General features: G+C 58.6%; 4 protein-coding genes across 4 annotated transcripts in view; 2 read left to right on the top strand and 2 right to left on the bottom strand.

The window, feature by feature from the left end:
* ZNF556 (zinc finger protein 556) overlaps window positions 1-19,326 on the top strand; it is a 433,150-nt gene that overhangs the window by 308,738 nt on the left and 105,086 nt on the right. The window lies entirely within an intron of this gene.
* Window positions 1-19,326, top strand: part of THOP1 (thimet oligopeptidase 1) — a 226,438-nt gene that overhangs the window by 178,133 nt on the left and 28,979 nt on the right. The gene's annotated exons all lie outside the window — the stretch shown is intronic.
* DIRAS1 (DIRAS family GTPase 1) overlaps window positions 1-19,326 on the bottom strand; it is a 90,461-nt gene that overhangs the window by 51,213 nt on the left and 19,922 nt on the right. The window lies entirely within an intron of this gene.
* SGTA (small glutamine rich tetratricopeptide repeat co-chaperone alpha) overlaps window positions 1-19,326 on the bottom strand; it is a 29,218-nt gene that overhangs the window by 8,982 nt on the left and 910 nt on the right. Inside the window, exons 2-6 of the mRNA XM_050770677.1 lie at window positions 5,744-5,866; window positions 4,356-4,462; window positions 3,912-3,996; window positions 2,014-2,113; window positions 425-529 (exon numbers count right to left, since the gene is read on the bottom strand). Coding sequence (XP_050626634.1) covers window positions 425-529; window positions 2,014-2,113; window positions 3,912-3,996; window positions 4,356-4,462; window positions 5,744-5,843 — 497 coding nt within the window. The 5' untranslated portion in view covers window positions 5,844-5,866. The remainder of the gene's footprint in view (window positions 1-424; window positions 530-2,013; window positions 2,114-3,911; window positions 3,997-4,355; window positions 4,463-5,743; window positions 5,867-19,326) is intronic.

Below are 19,326 nucleotides of genomic sequence, written 5' to 3'. Positions count from 1 at the left end.
GCTTCTCATGCTGGGAGGGTGGCACCAGCGGCACGGGGCACAGGCTTCTGCCCCGGGGACCCTCCTGGCCTCGCCCTCAGACCCCTCCTGTGTCCTTCATCATAAACCAGGTGCTTCCCTGAGCTCTGTGAGCCGCCCCAGCAAACAACGGAGCCCGAGTAGGGGCCACGGGAACCCCAGTGGACAGCCAGTCGGGAGAAGCAAGGGGCCCGGGGATCTCCGAGTGGCACGTGATGCAGGGCGTCTGTGGGGCTGAGCCTGCGACCTGTAGGGGCTACGTTGGCTCCGAACGGCTAGTGTCAGAGCTGAACTGAACTGTGGGGGGAGAATCGGTTGTGGGTGGGGGAAAAAGCCACACAAGAGAGGAAGCAGGAGCAGGAGAGGAGGAGCCCCGAGAGCCTGGAAAGATGCGAGAGGCACTCACCCCATCCTGCCGTAGGCCTTGCTGTAGGCGGGGTCGATGCAGATGGCCCGCTCACAGTCCTGCACCGCGCCTGCATAGTTGCCGAGTTTGCTGTAGGCAGCAGCTCTGGGGAAGAAAGGCAGGGCAGGTCCCTCACTGGCGGCTCTGAGCCCAGCAGGCAGCCCTGGAGGGGAGCCTGAGAGCTGCGTTCCTCCTCCGCTTCCTGGAGGAACGGCCTCAGGTTCCCCCTCTGTAAAATAGGGCTGACGGCGAAAGCTGAGAGGTGCAGCCACTGAGATGCTCTTAGACAGATGCGCGCTCAAGGCACCAACAGCCACTTGGGACTGCGACTCTGAATTTTATTTGCAAAAACTGTTCCAATCCATGGCTGCACAAGAGCAATGAGTGTGGGAACTTACACCCAAGTTTCGTTGACAAATTATTTACGTATCAGTAAAAAAAGAACTCAGACCAATGTCAAAGCTCAAAGCTCTTGGCTTATAGCATCTGAATCGTCTTCACCATTTTCGTGTTTAGTGTTTCTCTTTACGACTTTTTCAAAGTACGGAGAAGCGTAAGTGGAGAATAAACTACCCCGTGACAAGCGGCCAGGGACCCTGCACTCCCTCTGCAACTGTTCTGCAAGCCTGAAGCAGATCCCAGACCACACGTTCGAAAAAACCTCAACCCTCCACATACCGGATTATTTTCTTGGCTTGACATCCACGTGGAACGCCGTGACACCTGATTTTGTATGTCTGTGTGTATGTACGTACGTATGTATGTACATATGTATGTGTGTATGTACGTACGTATGTATGTATGTATGTACGTATGTATTTATTTTTGAAACAGGGTTTTGCTCTGCTGCCCAGGCTGGAGTGCAGTGACACGATCTCAGCTCACTGCAAGCTCCGCTTCCCGGGTTCAAGTGATTCTCCTGCCTCAGCCTCCCAGTTAGCTGGGATTACGGGCGTGCGCCACCACGTCCAGCTAATTTTTTTTTTTTCGGGTTTTTTTGGAGACAGAGTCTCCAGGGTGGAGTGCAGTGGCGCGATCTTGGCTCACTGCAACCTCTGCCTCCTAGGTTCAAGTCATTCTCATACCTCAGCCTCTCAAGTAGCTGGGATTACAGGTGTACACCACCACGCCCAGCTAATTTTGTATTTTTAGTAAAGACATGGTTTCACCATGTTGGACAGGCTGGTCTCAAACTCTTGATCTCAAGTAATCCACCCGCCTCGGCCTCCCAAAGTGCTGGGATTACAGGCATGGGCCACCGCGCCCGGCCCCCAGACTAGTTTTTACGTTTTCTGTGGAGACAGGGGTCTTGATATGTTGCCCAGGCTGGTCCCCAACTCCCAGCCTCAAGTGATCTTCCCCCCGTGGCCTCCCAGAGTGCTGGGCGAGCCACCTGATTTTAACGTCAGCGTCAACTCTCCCTGACCCCCTTGCTGGCCGCCTGATGCTTGCTCCGGGTCTGGGACCGCCGGTGAACGGATCCCTTATCTAGAGCGCAGAGGCCTCTCCCATCTCAGGCCCCTGCCAAGCATCCCGGAGGACGCCCCGCACACGGCCGCCCCCGCCCTGGGCAGGCCCCGAGCTGGTACCTGTTGCAGAAATAGACGGCGTTGGCTGGGTTGAGCTCGATGGCTTTTCCGTAGAAATGCACGGCGGCTTCGAAGTTTTCCGCTTTCATCTGCTCGTTTCCTACAGGGAGAGGGGGAAACACTGGCCCGGGCGTCCAGACACACCCGCGGGGGCTCTTGGCCTCACACTGGGTTCTTCGGGGCACCTAGGGCTCAACACAGCCGTGGGCAGGAGGCGTCTGCATCTGTGGGGGGTTCACTAATCACAAACGGTCATCTCTACACCCACTAAGGGGGATGGAGGTGGGGCCGGCAGGGCCCGGCCTGGCGATGGATGGTGGCTCTCGCTGCCTGGATGGTGACCCCTGGGAACAGAACTGTTAATACAGCCCATCGGCCCAGGGATCGAAACTGTCCCTTTCGCCATTTCTTTTGGAAAGAGCCCAAGCGGAGGCCTGGATTTTAGAAAACTCCTGATACCTTCTAATTTCATAGCAATGTGGCTTCTATCTCAGGCATGGGTCCCAGCTGGCAGGACAGTAAAAAGCCCGGCTGCTATCCTAGAACCAACTGAGAGCTCTGAAGACAGAAACCCGCTCCCACCCCCGAGATCCCAATTCAGGAGGGTGTTGGGGGAAGACTGGTACCAGCGTGTTTCCTTAAACAGTTTTACTGAGATATAATTTACAGGCCACAAAGCTTATGCTTTAAAAATATAAGGCCAGGCGCGGTGGCTCGTGCCTATACTCCCAGCACTTTGGGAGGCCGAGGCAGGTGGATCGCGAGATCAGGAGATCGAGACCATCCTGGCCAACACGGTGAAACCCGTCTCTACTAAAAACAGAAAAATTAGCCAGGCGTGGTGGCGCGCGTCTGTAGTCCCAGCTACTCGGGAGGCTGAGGCAGGAGAATCACTTGAACCAGAGAGTCAGAGGTTGCGGTGAGCCAAGATTGTACCACTGCACTCCAGCCTGGGCAACAGAGAGACACTCGGTCTCAAAAAGAAAGAAAGAAATGGGATCATACGCTGTGTGTCCTTTTGTGTCTGGCGTCTCTCCCTGAGCGTGATGTCCTCATGGTGCATCTGCACTGGGGCCTGGGTCAGAGCCTCACCCATCCACATTCCACTGTGTGGACGGGCCACACTGCACTGACTATTTATTGTGGACAAGCATTTAAGCTGTTTTTGCTTCTTTTTATTTTTTTTTAATATTTCTTTTTTTTTTTTTGAGATGGAGTTTCACTCTTGTCACCCAGGCTGGAGTGCAATGGCGCCATCTGGACTCACAGCAACCTCCGCCTCCCAGGTTCAAGCGACTCTCTTGCCTCGGCCTCCTAAGTAGTTGGGATTACAAGTGCCCGCCACTGCGCCTGGCTAATTTTTTTGCATTTTTAGTAGAGACGGGGTTTCGCCATGTTAGCCAGGCTAGTCTTGAACTTCTGACTTTGTGATCCACCCGCCTCGGCCTCCCAAAGTGCTGGGATTCCAGGCATGAGCCACCACGCCCAGCCTGTTCTCGCTTTTTGACTCTTGTGAATACAGCTGCTGTGAGCATTTGTGTCTGGGTTTTTGGTGGACATGTGTCCAACTCTCTTGGGCACATATTTAGTATCTGGGGTGGAACCGCCGGGCCTCATGGAAGCTGTGTAACTTTCGGGGGCCACGAGCCAGTCTTCCGCAGGGGCCGCTCCCCTGACATCCCCACCAGCCGTGCCGTGCCTGAAGGTCAAGTTTCTTTGCACCTGTGCCCTCGCCAGTCCCCCTCCTGTCCCCATCCCCACAAGCCAGCGTGCTGGTCATCAGGGCACTTCCTTCAGCTCCCTGGGCTCCAGGAACCAGCCGGCCTCTGTGAGGGTCCCACAGCCCCAGAGTCCAGGTGGGGCAAGGCATCTGTGGGGGGCGGAGGGTCCTCTCTTACCTTCGGTTTTGAGGCGCTCTGCCTCTGCTGAGTCCTCCTCAGAAGGTGGGGTTCGCGCAGGGCTCCTCAGGTCCTGCGGCACCTCCTGGACCCGAAGGCAAAGGTGGTTCGCTGTCCTCTCCTCCCAAGCCGGCACCCTCCAGCCTCAGCTTCCCTCAGGACCCCAGAGAGGGCCGCCAAGCCCCGAGGGACTCGGGGGCTCTGCAGGGGGCTCCTGGCCCCCATCATGTGGCCCTAGGCAAGTGACCGCAGCACTGTGCGTCTCAGGACCCGCCAAAAGGGGAAGGAGGGCCGAGTGCCCCTGCAGCCATGTCCCCTGCCCAGGAGAGGATGTGGGCAGAGTGCCTGGGGGACGATGCAAGCTGGGCTCCCGGGGTCCCCAGCGCTGCCTGCTGCTGCTGTTCTTATTTTGGGGGCGGTGGCTGGGGAACCCTCGAGGCTCACCTTGCCCGTGGCAGCCGCTTCAAATATCTCTGGCAGAGTCTGAGGGAGAGCGAGATCGCTGTCTTCCACCGTCACTCCAAATGCAGTCTCCAGGCACTGGATGGCGACTGGAAGTGGGGACAGAGGTGGTCCCACTTGTTGCACGCAGTCCCGAGCTTACGTTTTCGGGTCTAGAGGGTGGGGGTGGTGCTCACGATTCCCCAAGTGTGTTCGTTCCCAAGGACCCTGGAACACGGGGGCCGCCGCCTGTGCTCTGGGCTGGGACAGCGGACCCTCCTCCTTCCCAAAAAGAAAAGCCTGACAGCGACATCCTGTGCGCCTGACAGCAGGGGAGGCCGTGGGCAGAGTGGGGCCCAGGTGGTGACCTCAGGCCTCTGTGGGGTCCCAATGCTGGGGCTGCCCGGCTGCGGCGTGGTGGGGGCTCTGCCCCAGCAGCAGGGCCACGTCGGGGATGAGGTGCCCCAGATGCTGCTGCATCTCCAAGGGCGCCTGGCCTGAGTCAGGCGCTTGAAGCCAGCCCCCAGTAAAGTCCTGTGTGACTGGGTTTGTACGAGGGCAGGACCATTGATAGCAGGACAGGAAACAGCCACAGGGCCCATCTCTCCGCTGGCCCACCCAACAGACTCAGCACCCAGGGGGCCCTCCCACCAAGCCAGACAACACTAGCCCTGGCCTCCTCCTTGTGTGGACCCGGGGTCCTAACCCAGGTCAGAAGTGGGGGTCGGCCACTTCCTGCCCAGCACTGTGTCCCGGATCCCAGGCACATCCCTACAGCTGCCAGTGGGCGTCCATGCTACGGAGGCCTGGCAGGCCCGGGGACACAGGTGAGCGAGGCACAGGTGGGGAAGGAGGACCTAGAGCAGAACCTGCCGGCCACACGAGGGTGCCTCCGCGAGCCCTCCTTTCCCTCCGAGCCTCGGATCCAGGTGTCGCAGAAGTGCGAGCAAGGCCAGACAGGAGACCACGGCGCCTGGGGCCTGGACAGGCCATGCAGGACGCCAACGGGTCTGCGACTCGGGGGTGGGGCCAGCACTAGGAGAGCTGTTTTCTCGTGACCGATGGCGACACACTGGGTGCTGAGAACATTCTGGAACCACACCTTGGTGGAAGACGGGGAGATGGAAAAAGGCCACCGGAAGACAGCTCAGCCTGAAGGCAGTAAGTGGTGGTAGCACGATGCAGTGGCAGGCGGGAGGGCTCAGCTCGGCCCTGGCTCCCGTGGGTGGGGGCTGTGTGGCCCTGGGCAGGCCCCGGCCCTCTCTGGGCTCAGCTTCCTCCCCCAAGAAGCCAGGTGGGGGACCAGGCGTCTACACACCAGGCATCTACACCAGGCGACTGTGCCGGCCACTGCCCAGGAAGGGAGGGGGAGGTGGCGGGCACCCACCTACCTTCCAAGCTCTCCTGCGCGTCGGACGAGAGGCCCCCGTGCCGGAGCTGATCGTGCAGGAACTGGATGATGGCGTAGGCCAGGCGCTTCTTGTTGTCCATCTTGAGCCCAGAAGAGGTAATACCTGGGGGTGCAGGAGAAACCCCCATCAGGACCCCTCACACTCCCCACTCCGGGTGCCCCAGGCCTGCCCCTAACTCACTGGGCCTCACTTTAAGGGTGCTGGCTGATCGCAGCTCCAGGGCGGCCAAGGTAGAAAGGCCTTCACACGCCCATTTCACAGACGGTGACCGCAGGCCCGGAGTTCACCAATCCGGCCACGCGCACGGCCAGAAAGTGTGAGGCCAGCGGGCAAGCAGGGGCTGCCCTAGAGAACCCGCCTGCTCCCAGGGCCTCCTGAGCGCTCCGAGGGTGGTACTGAGGCCCACGGACGTCCCCTCCGCCGCTGCTTCTGGCATGAGGTGGGTGGGGCCGGGGATGCCGCCCAGCACCCTGCAGTGCTCAGGACGCTTCAGTCCAGAGAACGATCCAGCCCCAATGTCCACGGTGCTGAGAGGGAGAGTCCTTGTCCTGAGCCAGAGCCTCTGCCCCTTTCCTCAATTTACCTCTTCTGTGGCATGTCAGCAAGCATTTCTCAGCACCCAACGGGGCCGGGGGCCTGCCCTGGCATCACTGCTTCACAGGACTCGCAGGACTCCCCCCCAGGGACTTCTTGGGGACCCGTCTCATTCCTGCTCGGAGTCCTGCCCACCTCGTTCCACCTCAGAACCCCGTCTGGTTCCCCAGGAGACCCATCTCGTTCCTCCTCAGACACCGGTCTCGTTTCCCCTCCGACACCTGCCTGGTCCCCCCCCCGACACCTGCCTGGTCCCCCCCTCGGACACCCGCCTGGTCCCCCCCCGGACACCCGCCTGGTCCCCCCTCGGACACCCGCCTGGTCCCGCCTCAGACACCCGCCTGGTCCCCCCTCGGACACAGCCTGGTCCCCCCCCGACACCCGCCTGGTCCCACCTCGGACACCCGCCTGGTCCCTCCCCGACACCCACCTGGTCCCCCCCCCGACACCCTCCTGGTCCCGCCTCAGACACCCGCCTGGTCCCCCCTCGGACACTGCCTGGTACCCCCCCGGACACCCTCCTGGTCCCCCCTCGGACACAGCCTGGTCCCCCCCGACACCCGCCTGGTCCCCCCCCAACACCCACCTGGTCCCCCCCCCCCCCCCCACCCTCCTGGTCCCGCCTCAGACACCCGCCTGGTCCCCCCTCGGACACTGCCTGGTACCCCCCCGGACACCCTCCTGGTCCCCCCTCGGACACCGCCTGGTCCCCCACCGACACCCGCCTGGTCCCGCCTCGGACACCCGCCTGGTCCCCCTCGGACACCCGCCTGGTCCCCCCTCGGACACCGCCTGGTCCCCCCCCGACACCCGCCTGGTCCCACCTCGGACACCCGCCTGGTCTCCCCTCGGACACCGCCTGGTCCCCCACCGACACCCGCCTGGTCCCGCCTCGGACACCCGCCTGGTCCCCCCTCGGACACCCTCCTGGTCCCCCCTCGGACACCGCCTGGTCCCCCCCCGACACCCGCCTGGTCCCCCCTCGGACACCCGCCTGGTCCCCCCTCGGACACCGCCTGGTCCCCCCCCGACACCCGCCTGGTCCCCCCTCGGACACCGCCTGGTCCCCCACCGACACCCGCCTGGTCCCGCCTCGGACACCCGCCTGGTCCCCCCTCGGACACCCGCCTGGTCCCCCCTCGGACACCCCCCGACACCCGCCTGGTCCCCCCCGACACCCTGTCTTGTTCCTCACTCCCAGGACTTGACAGCTGCTTCTGCTCATGTCTGTGGTCCCTGCAGTTTCCTGCCAAAGCTCTAAAGGGCGCCAGATGGTGACATCGGGGGAGGCTGCTCTGGAATCTGGAGCTGCAGTCTACGGACAGGTCTTTTTTTAGTACAAGACCTTTCACGCAGGTTTCCTGGGCGCCTGGGCCAACTTGGAGGGGCCTTGGCCGCAGTGACCTTCACGGCGCTGAGCAGGAAGTCCTGCCACGAGCTGCGTGAGCTTCCCCCGGGGCAGGCTGGCCGGCTGCCTTGTGCCACCACCTCGGGCAGGCTCGGCCTCACCGTGCCTCCATTTACCCCGCAGGCCGGCCACGGTGACTCTAAACGTTTGGATGCAACAAGCTGTGCAGAGAAGCAGCCACCACCGCCGGAGCAGCCAAGTTCTGGGCTGAACAGTGTTCCCCTAGTCACGTCCTCCTGGGACCGAGCACGGGACCTTGTTTGTGTCTTTGCAGATGGAAGCAAGTGGAGATGAGGTTGCTGTGGTGGCCCTAATGCAGGGACTGGACACGGCCGCACGGAGACGGCCACGTGCAGATAGAGGCAGAGGCTGAGGCGACGTGGTTACGTGAAGAAAGGCGGGGCTCGCCGGCCCCCAGCAGCTGGAAGAGGCAGGACGGAGCCTCCCTCGGGGCCTTCAGAGGGAACGTGGCCCGGCCCGCACCTTCATCTCAGACTTCTGGCCTCCAGAGCTGCGAGGGACATCAATCTTGGTTGTTATAAGCCAGCCGGGTTGTGAGGGAGAGGCCAGGCGGTTTGGGTCCCGGATCGTGGCCTGCAAAGCCTGTGAGCTCGGACGGGTTGTTCAGCCTGAGCCTCCGCCTCCATGTCTGTAAAATGGGGAGCCCCACTGTGGCTGCTGTCAGGGGTCAGGGCAAAAAATAACCCGGAAGCTGTCAGCCCAGCGCTTGGCACCCTGTGATGTCTGTTGTTAGTAACATGATTCTGCCAGGCGCGGTGGCTCAAGCCTGTGATCCCAACACTTTGGGAGGCCGAGGCGGGTGGATCACGAGGTCAGGAGATCGAGACCATCCTGGCTCACACGGTGAAACCCCACCTCTACTAAAAATACAAAAATTAGCTGGGCGTGGTGGCACGTGCCTGTAATCCCAGCTACTCGGGAGGCTGAGGCAGGAGAATCACTTGAATCAGGGAGTTGGAGGTTGCAGTGAGCCGAGATCGCGCCACTGCACTGCAGCCTGGCAACAGAGTGAGACTCCGTATAAAAAAAAAAAAAAGAAATCACGATTCCTCGCGGTGAGTCTCGTGGCATAGACCTCGGTTGGCTGTTTTTGGTGGTGTGACCTACGGGAAGCGACTTAACTCTGCTGAGCCTCAGTTTCCTCCTCTGTCCCCCATGGATGGCGACAGCACCTCCCCATCACGGGCGCGTGTGGGGATCAGGGGTGCGTGTGGGGAGGGCGTGGGGAGGGGTGCACAATGCTGAGTGAACACCCCCACACAGGCAGGCACGTGGACGGGTGCCCGTGCACCCACTGTGTCCAGATCAACACAGGCTGAGGCTATTCCAGAAATGCTGCCCGGCTGCAGTTTCACTGGGAGCTTCACTGGGAGCATTTGGAGAACCTGCTCTGAGGCCGGAAGCAGGCATGGAGAGGGGCTGCTGTGGTGCTGGTGCGTGGAGGGGCAGCCCTTGGGGAGGCCCTGGGCGTGGGATGGGACCCCCATCCTCTGCACTCCCGCTGCGGGAGGGGACCCCCATCCTCTGTTCTTGCGATGAGGTTCCCTTAGCCGGGCCTCCCTCCTCCACCTGCTCCTTCCAGGCTGGGCTGGGCGGCCGCCTTCCCTGGAATCCACTCCTTGTGAGGGCCTCTGGTGTCTCCAAGCGGCTGGGTCTTCCCTGTCTGTGTCCCTCGCTGGCCAACACACAGGGTGGCGGGGCTGTGTGCCACCGGCCTTCCTCCTGGGGCCTGGCCCAGCCTGTGCGTAGTGGACTGTATTTTTAGCTGTGCTCTGTGTGCCAAGACGCATGAGGCAAGGGAGAGGCAGGCCTGAGGCCTCCGGAGCAGGGGAACCGCCGTGAGGAGAAGCACAGGTTTGAGATCAGACACTGGGATTCAGGTTGGGTCAGACAGGGCCTGGCCGAGAGGCCACCAGCCTCGGGATGGACAAGGAAGCGCCGGGCCTGAAGGAATCTTGCACGGTGACGGCTGCCTCTGGATAATTTCTTATTCTTCTCTGCTCTCTGAAAAGTGACTAAAGCCACAAACGCCTACAAGGAAACTCTGACCCAGCACCCAGGAGGCCGCAGCTCCTCCTTCTGAGCTGGCACAGCATGAGAACAGCACAGCTGGGGTCTGCCGCCAAGTCCCACTCCCCAGCCGGGCCCCAGGGACCCTCTGCGTACAGCTGCGCTGACAAGCGGCTCCAGGGGCTGAATACTGTCATGCACTGCACCGTGTCCCCCAGATCCAGACACTGAAGTCCGAACTGCCAGAACCTCGGAACGTGACCTCACCTGGAAATACGATCTTGGCAGACAGAATTCGGTAAGATGGCCTCATACCAGAGTACGGCACGTCCCGAGAGCAGTAACTAACGTCCTTATAAAAAGGGGACGTTTGGATGCAGACACACACACAGGGGGAACACTGTGTGGATGTGAGGGCAGAGATGGGGTGACGCGGCCACACGGCAGGGACTCCGAGGGCAGAGACGGGGTGACGCGGCCACACGGCAGGGACTCCGAGGGCAGAGACGGGGTGACGCGGCCACACGGCAGGGACTCCGAGGGCAGAGACGGGGTGACGCGGCCACACGGCAGGGACTCCGAGGGCAGAGACGGGGTGACGCGGCCACACGGCAGGGACTCCGAGGGCAGAGACGGGGTGACGCGGCCACACGGCAGGGACTCCGAGGGCAGAGACGGGGTGACGCGGCCACACGGCAGGGACTCCGAGGGCAGAGACGGGGTGACGCGGCCACACGGCAGGGACTCCGAGGGCAGAGACGGGGTGACGCGGCCACACGGCAGGGACTCCGAGGGCAGAGACGGGGTGACGCGGCCACACGGCAGGGACTCCGAGGGCAGAGACGGGGTGACGCGGCCACACGGCAGGGACTCCGAGGGCAGAGACGGGGTGACGCGGCCACACGGCAGGGACTCCGAGGGCAGAGACGGGGTGACGCGGCCACACGGCAGGGACTCCGAGGGCAGAGACGGGGTGACGCGGCCACACGGCAGGGACACCAGATCACCCTCACACCTTCACAAGGAACGAGCCCCGTCGGCACCCTGATCATGGACTTCTGGCCTCCAGGACCGAGAGACGATGAACTCTGTTGCAGCTGCCTGGTCTACGGCACTCTGTCATGGCGGCCCCAGCAAACTGACGCTATCGCCTGGGGAGCAGGCGTCTCAGAACGCACCTCTGTCCTCAGGACGACTCCAGCAAGTGGGTCAGCCCTGTCTCCAGATGAACCGAGGCGGGTTGGGCAGGGGGGCGTGGTCTTGTGCCCAGGGTCCTGTCGTCACTCGGAAGGGAACAGTGAAGGGTGTTGAACGGTGAAGGGTGTCACTTGGAAGGGAACGGTGAAGGGACACAGTGGGAGGGAGCGGCTGCACGTTGCTCACTGTGCTGGAGTCCCAGAAGCCAGCTGCCCAAGGGGCAGCTTCTTTTGTAAGAAAACGACGCTTCCTATCACTTCTATGCAAACGTCCATTTTAATTTAAATTTAAGTGCACAGATGTCTGACGGCCCAAGACACATAGGTTAACACGCGTGCAACATACACAGAGGCCTTCATCCCCGTGTAGACAGGATCAGAGGCAGGGCACCAAAAGCTTTAAAAACCACGCAGATGACCTGTCTGAGCACTTCGCAGACCTAGAACGTCAACTGTGTAAAATATCTGCTCATGAACATTGGCAAAGAGGGGAGGGGCGCCGCCAGAGAATTTGATTTTTCTTTAACAGATGAGATCTCACCACGTTGCCCAGGCTGATCTCAAACTCCTGGCCTCAAGCAATCCTCCTGCCTTGGCCTCCCAAAGTGCTGGGATCCCAGGTGTGAGCCACCACACCCGGCCTCCTCCAGGAGGCAAATGCTGAGGAAACCCATGGATTCTACTGACCCACTGGATTTTGCAGAAGCTGTGTGTGTGCGCATGTGTGTGCGTGCATCTCTCTCTAGATTCTGTCTCTCTCCCTGATCGGTGGTTCTCGATGGATCGTGCATGCATCTCTCTCCAGATTCTGTCTCTCTCCCTGATCGGTGGTTCTCGATGGATCGTGCGTGCATCTTTCTCTAGACTCCGTTTCTCTCCCAGATCAGCGGTTCTCGATGGACGTGCTGAGACACTTGGTGGTGTCTCACATGGAGTGGGTGGAGGCCAGGGATGCTGCTCAGTGCCCTGGAGTGCCCAGGACGACTCTGCCCCAGAGGATGATCCAGCCCCAACATTCACAGCTCCCAGTGGGAGAGACGCTGGACTAGAAGAGGAGGACGTGAAGAGCCTGTGGGTGCACCGTCTCATGACCTCGGTGCGGTGACCTATGTGGCAGGACTGGGGATGGAGGTGTTCGCTCGAGGCCACTGGAGCCACAGGCACGGCAGGATCCATGCCCGGCAGGCACCTGACCTGCCCCCACACTCAAGATCAGAGGTGTTCAGTGTCTTGGTTCCCCTAAAATACCTCTACATGAGTTGAACAGCCACTACCCCTAGAAGACGAGGTGTGGGCCGCCTGACCGCATAACCCACCACGCGCCAGAGACAAGCAAGGCATCGGCCCGCCAGGCTTTAAACAGTGGCTGACGTCAGACTCGGACGACACCGGCGATGTGGACTTCCACGCCTCTGCACACGCGCAGTCCCAGGTGTACCCACAGTTTTGTTTCCCTTTCAGGGAAAGCAACATCCATCAGCAATCATTTAAAAAAAAAAAAAAAAAAAAAAACAGAGAGCAAAAGAAGCCAGACACAAAGCACACACAGGGTGTGACTCCCTGACTCCATTTCTATAAAATGTCCAGAGACAGGAAGGAGACGCATGGGTGCCAGGGCTTGGGGAGGGGAAGGCGAGTGACAGCTGGTGGGGACGGAGCCTCCTTGCTTCCTTTTGGGGCGATGAGACAGCTCTGGAACCAGAGAGTGGTGATGGCTGCGCAACCCCGCGAAGGCACCAAAAGCCACTGAATTTCATGGTGTGGTCGTCCCAGCTCGATGTTCTAAAGGAGGCGAAATCTGCAAGAGCTATGTTTTGTGTTGGGGAGTTGCGGTCTTCCGGAAAGCTCCTGGGGGACGGTAATGAGTTTTCCACCCCCATCTCAGGACACAAGGGAGAGCCGGAAACTCTGAGGTCTGAGATCAGGACGGTCTAGAGCCTGGCGGGCAGCCAGTCCCGGAATCCAAAGATCTCATGTGCGACACATCAGGGCCCACGGAGGTCAACCACCACCAGTAAGTGAAACCACAAAAGCTGACGTCATCCGCCCTGGCCAACAGGGTTCAGAGAGCAAACCAGTCAGGTCTCCTGACCCCCGAACCCAAGGAAAACAGACACGTGCCACCCAAAAGGTTAAGATTTTTGGTTTACGGAATTTTTTTTGTTTTTTTTAACCGCATGTTTTGACAGCAGCATTACAACAGCCAAAAGCAAACAGTCCAAGTGTCCACGGACAGGTGAGTGGATCAACACGATGTGGTCTCTCCACAAGACGGAATACTCCGGCAGCCACAAAAAGGAAATCCGGACCAGGCTACAAGGGCGGACCTTGAGGATGTCACGCTCAGTGAAATAAGACAGACAGAGAGGGACAAATCCCGTGCGACTCCCCTCCTAGGTGGTCCCTAGAGTCACTGGACTCACAGAGACCAAAAGTAGAATTGGGGGTGCCAGAGGCTGGGGAGGGCATGGGGAGTGAATGCTTCATGGGGACAGTTTCAGCCTGGGGAGATGAGAAACTTCTGGAGGTGATGGTGGCGATGGCTGCATAGCCGTGTAGATGTGCTTAAAGCCACTGAACTGTGCATTTATAACTGATTAAGATGGTAATTCTTGGCCAGGCACGGTGGCTCACGCCTATAATTCCAGCACTTTTGGAGGCTGAGGCAGGTGGATCGCCTGAGGTCAGGAGTTCGAGACCAACGTGGTGAAACCCCGTCTCTATTAAAAATACAAACAAAATTAGCCAATCATGGTGGCACACACCTGTAGTCCCAGCTACTCAGGAGGCTGAGGCGGGAGAATCGCTTGAACCTGGGAGGTGGAGGCTGCAGTGAGCTGAGATAGAGCCACTGCACTCCATCCTAGGTGACAGAGCAAAATTCCGTCTCAAAAAAAAAGAAAGACTGGTTGGGCACGGTGGCTCACACTTGTAATCCCAGCACTTTGGGAGGCCAAGGCGAGTGGATCACCTGAGGTCAGGAGTTCGAGACCAGCCTGGCCAACGTGGTGAAACCCAGTCTCCAAAAAATAGCCAGTTGTAGTGGCATATGCCTGTAATTCCAGCTACTTGGGAGGGTGAGATAAGAGAATTGCTTGAACCTGGGAGGCGGAGGTTGTGGTGAGACGAGATCATGCCATTGCACTCCAGCCTGGGCAAAAAGAGCGAAGCTCCAACTCAAAAAAAAAAAAAAAAAAAAAGGCCCGGCACAGCGCCTCACACCTGAGATCCCAGCAGCACTTTGGGAGGCCAAAGTGGGAGGATCACTTGAGCACAGGAATTCAAGAGCAGCCTGGGCAACACAGGGAGACCCCAGCTCTGCAAAACATTAAAAAATTAGCTGGGTGTGGTGGCACACATCTCTAGCCCTAGCTGCTTGAGGGGCTGAGGCAGGAGGATCGCTTGAGCCCAGGAGGTCCGTGCCGCAGTGAGCACCCCTGCACTCCAGCCTGGGAAAGACAGCAAGACCCTGCCTGAAAAAAAATAACAGTTTCTTTTCAAAGTCTGGGGTCTTTGAGACGAGGGTCCCACCCAGCCAGTTGTCTTTAGCTGAGAATGGTGCCGACACCTTTTTAGAGGTTTCATTGGAAAGGATTCTGTAACAGGTGGCCTCAGGTCAGGATCCCCATGCAAACACACCTCACTTGGTGACTTCAGATTCGGAAGAGGCAACAGCAAGCAAGAGAAACAAGACCTGAGGCAGGCGCGGTGGCTCAGGCCTATAATCCCAGCACTTTGGGAGGCTGAGACGGTCAGGAGTTCGTGACCAGACCGGCTTCTACTAAAAATACAAAAATTAGCCGGGCGTGGGGCGTGGTGGCGGGCGCCTGTAATCCCAGCTACTCGGGAGGCTGAGGCAGGAGAGTCATTTGAACCTGGGGGGTGGAGATTGTAGTGAGCTGAGATCGCGCCACTGCACTCCAGCCTGGGAGACAGAGCGAGACGTCGTCTCAAAAAAAAAAAAAAAAAAGAAACCACACCTGGCTGAGTCCCCCCTTAAACTTAGAAGGCGGGGGTCACAGCCCCCTCTTATAGAGGGGTGACAGGCCCGGACAGGTGGCACACGCAAGATCATACCAGTGACAGCTGGAACGCGGCTTAGCATTCCAGGCACGCAGGGCCTAGCACGATCCACGCTGGGGGCGGGTGTGTGGAGGGGGATGTGCGCTCCTTCTAAACCAAGAAATCTCATCTTTGGTGTACCGGTTTCCTTCTCTCTTAGACTGAGGTGTGAGGACTGGACGGGGTGGCGGGTGGCTAGGGATCCACTGAGGGTTCCGAGAGTGGAAGAGTGAGCCTCACTGAGTCACACTCCTCCCTCCCGGTCCCGCCAGCGCCTCTGTACCCCAGGGCCTTTGCACGTGCTGTTTTCTCTCCTGGAACACCCTCCACGGCCCAGAGAACCTCTTGGCCTCGTGGTCTCTACCCTGCCCCCTCCCCGTTAGCCTGGGGCACAGCTGAGCAGAAGTGTCCCAGCTTAGACTCCCTGGGCCAGGGGATGCCACTGATCCCCAGGAGACTCTGTGTCCCGTGATTGTTTGCTCTACCAAGGCCCAGGAGGCTGCACCCATTGAAATTCACAAACTGTGGAGGGTTGCTTGAGCCCAGGAGTTCGAGAGCAACTTGGGCGACAAAGTGAGACCCTGTCTCTAACAAAACAAAAGATAAATCTACACGCTACACGGAGAGGGAGCGAGGCGGCGAACCCGAGGACCTGGGGACCTCGATTCCCACCCTCTGCCCCGCTGGAAGTTTATTCTGGTGTCTGTGTGAGCAGGGAGCAGGCTCAATTTTTTCCCAAATAATTAACGCAGGCGTCTCCCCCGTGGCACCGTGGGCATCTTGGGTGGATGACTCTGTCCTGCGCACAGCAGGCGGCTGAGCGGCACCCCTGGCTCCCCCCCATGCACGCCTGAAACACTCTCCGGCTGAGACGACCACACACGTCCCCAGACGCTGCCAAACTGCCCCCAGCTGTAAATCATGGCGGCCACTAAGTGGGAAGAAGAAAGGCTGGAAGTCAGCACGGGTCAGCTTTTTCTGGCCAGATGACTTTGCTGTGAACTTTCTGAAAACCTTCTGTTTGCAGGGTATTCTGGGTTTCAGAACTGCGGTCCGTGGTGGAGGACAGCTCACCTAAGGTAAGCACGGCCCCGCCCTGCACGTGACACAGGCCGGGGGTGCTAGGACCTGTGGCTTCTCTGCCATCCCCAAGGTGGGGGACATCATCAAACGGTTCTCAAATCTGCTTCAGCAGCCGGGCTTTCCCGTCAGAAAGTTTTCTGCTCTTCGGAGGGAGGTCCAGCAGGCATGAGGACGCATGTTCCTCAACTGCCATTTGGCACTCGCTGTCTCTGGGACAACCACAACTTGGAGGGTTTGGCTGCGGGACAGCATTCTCAGAGAAGGCCTGCTGTGTCTCCCAACAGCGACGGCTTTATGGGTGCGCAGGAGCCATGGCCGAGGCCTGGTCTCAAGGCAGAGGCCGCACAAGTGAGGGTGGGAGGAGTGCTGGCCCGTGGGGGTGGCGCCAGCTCCCGCGTAGGGGCCTTCAGTGTCCCTTTCGGCTCTGAGCCGAGGACTCCACATCCCACCTTTTCATTTTATCATTAAAATGAAAACAAAATCAAACCACGGCCCCCTCGGTCAGGGGCGGGGGCTCACGCCTGTAATCCCAGCACTTTGGGAGGCCGAGGCGAGAGAATCGCTCGAGTCCAGGTGTTTGAGACCAGTTTGGGCTATTATACAGTGTATAGTGAGACCCTACAAAAGAGACTCCACCAAAAAAAAAAAAAAAAAAAATTAGCCTGACGTGGCGGCACACATCAGTAGTCCCAGCTGCTTGAGAGGCTGAGGCGAGAGGATCGTTTTGAGCCCAGGAGTTGGAGGCTGCAGTGAGCTGTGACTGGGCTCTGCACTCCAGCCCGGGTGACAAAGTGAGACCCTGTCTCTAAAACCAGACAAAAAACTCACAACCACCTCTCTTCCTTATTTCCCTGCCCAGAATGGATCATTCAATGGAAAAAAACAGAATATCCTCATAAACTGAGGCCATCTTACCTCCTTACACCCCAGTAGGAAGCGCCCGCTCTTGCCCACCGCCTTCTGTGGGCACTCTGCCCGCCTCCATCCCAAATCCACGTTGCTTCTCACCAACGGCAGGGCAGGAAAGCCAGGTGCCCTGCTCCTCACTCCCTCTCAGGACACCCGAGTTCTAGCTCAGTCCCCTGCCCACTCCCCACATCGAAGTCCACTTTCTTCTAAAATGCCACCAGGAGGTCACTGTACACATAAAAGCCCTCAAGTGCTCCCTGGAACCCCAGGAGTGTGCATAGGAGGCCCCCCCACCAGCTGGGGGTCGTCTGTGGGGCCTACACCAAACCCTGTACGTGCCACTCAAACTCAAGTGCTCACCTCTCCTGCCCAACTCTAGGAGAGAATCTAGTATTCCTGCAAACTCCATCTCTGGCCCAGCATCTCTTACAAGGCTTTCTACCTCTTGACAGACCCAGCTTCCCTTTGAACACCAGCATCTGGCAGCGTCTAAACCCTATGGACTCAGGAAAGCCTTCGATGGTTGAAAAATTCACAGACACGTGGTCAAGTTCCTTGAAATGGGGAGGCCATTTCTCTCTGGGTCTCTGTTTCCACCTCAGTAAAAGAGAAAACGGGCCAGGTGCAGTGAGGCACGCCTGTAATCACAGAACTCTGGAGGCCAAGGTGGAGGATCGCTTGAACCCAGGAGTTTGAGACCAGCCTGGTTAACACGGTGAAACCCTATCTCTAAAACAACAAAATACTAAAATTAGTCGGGTGTGGTAGTGCACACCTGTAGTCCCAGCTACTCAGGAGGCTGAGGTGGGAGGGCCTGAGCCCGGGAGGTCGAGGCTGCAGTGAGCGGAGATTGCGCCACTACACTCCAGCCTGGGCGACAGAGCAAGACCCTATCTCAAACCACCCCTTTTATGCCTTCGGCCTGTACCAAGCACTTCCTACCAGGGCCACTGTTGGGTCTTGGCAAAAAAACAACCATAGAATTGAGTAAGACTGCCGCTCTCAAGGATCCGTCCAATCTGGGGCAGAGCTCACCCCCATTTGGAATCATTCACCCTTCTAGGAAGATTTAATTATAAACCTCAGCTCAAATCCTTGGCGCGCTTACAGCTTTCCAGGCACCCAGCTAAGTGCTGTACATGCGATAGCTTATTTTAGGGGTCAGCAGAGGTTTTTTTGAAAAGGGCCAGACTGTCTTCAGCTCGGCAGGCGCTAAGGTCCCTACGGCAACTGTTCAACTGTGCCTTCTTAGCTCGAAACCAACCACAGGTAACATGCAAACCAAGGAGTGTGGCTGTGTTCCCACAAACCTTCATTCCCAAAAACAGGCCAGAGGTGGATGTGGCCTTCTGGTTAGCTGATACCTTGCCCGGTTGAATCCTCACACACCTGAGGTGGTTACTTTTATAATCCCCGTTCCACAGAAGAAAAACTGAGGCTTGGAAAGATGGGGACCACCCAAGACCACCCAGCTAGGAGGATGCAAATGAGGCGTTCTGAACCCAGGCAGCCTCACTTGAGAAGCTAAACTCCAAAGTACCCACTTCTCGCTGCACAAAATTGGGTGCACACACAAAACTTTGTATACCATTTCCCGGGCCCACACACTCCCAGCTGCCCATGCTGGGGAAGAATCACTGATCTAGGGTAGGTTTTTTTTGTTTTTTGGGTTTTTTTTGACAGGGTCTCGCTCTGTCACCCAGGCTGGAGTGCAGTGGTGTGATCTTGGGTCTCTGCAACCTCTGCCTCCTGGGTTCAAGGGATTCTTCTGCCTCAGCCTCCTGAGTAGCTGGGATTACAGGTGCACGCCACCATGCCCAGCTAAGTTTTGTATTTTCAAGAGAGACGGCGTTTCACCACATTGGTCAGGCTGGTCTCGAACTCCTGACCTCAGGTGATCCACCCGTATGGTAGGGTGTGGTTTTTAAAGCGTTATTGACATTCAAAGTTGGATCGTTTTCTGGGGTGGGGCCATCCTGGGCACTGCAGGGTGTTGAGCAGCAACCCTGGCCTCCACCGACTCCAAACCAGGGGGTCCCCTGAATCGTGAAAAGCACAAATGTCACCAAGAATCTCTGGGGCACAGAATTGTTCCTGGTTGAGAACCACACTGGTCAAGGGAGGGAAAAGGCAGAGAGAACGAATAATCAGAGACAGAAACAAAAGTAAACGGGACAATGATCCAACCTCTGAGAGGCACATTGCACTGCAATTTTCTGCCACCTAATAACAAAAACAGCCGTTCTCAAGCCAGCTCTCTCTTATCAAGTTCCAGGCAC

The sequence above is a fragment of the Macaca thibetana genome, chromosome 19 (genome assembly GCF_024542745.1).
Source record: "Macaca thibetana thibetana isolate TM-01 chromosome 19, ASM2454274v1, whole genome shotgun sequence".
Taxonomy (NCBI): domain Eukaryota; kingdom Metazoa; phylum Chordata; class Mammalia; order Primates; family Cercopithecidae; genus Macaca; species Macaca thibetana.
This window is presented reverse-complemented; position numbering and strand designations above follow the sequence as displayed.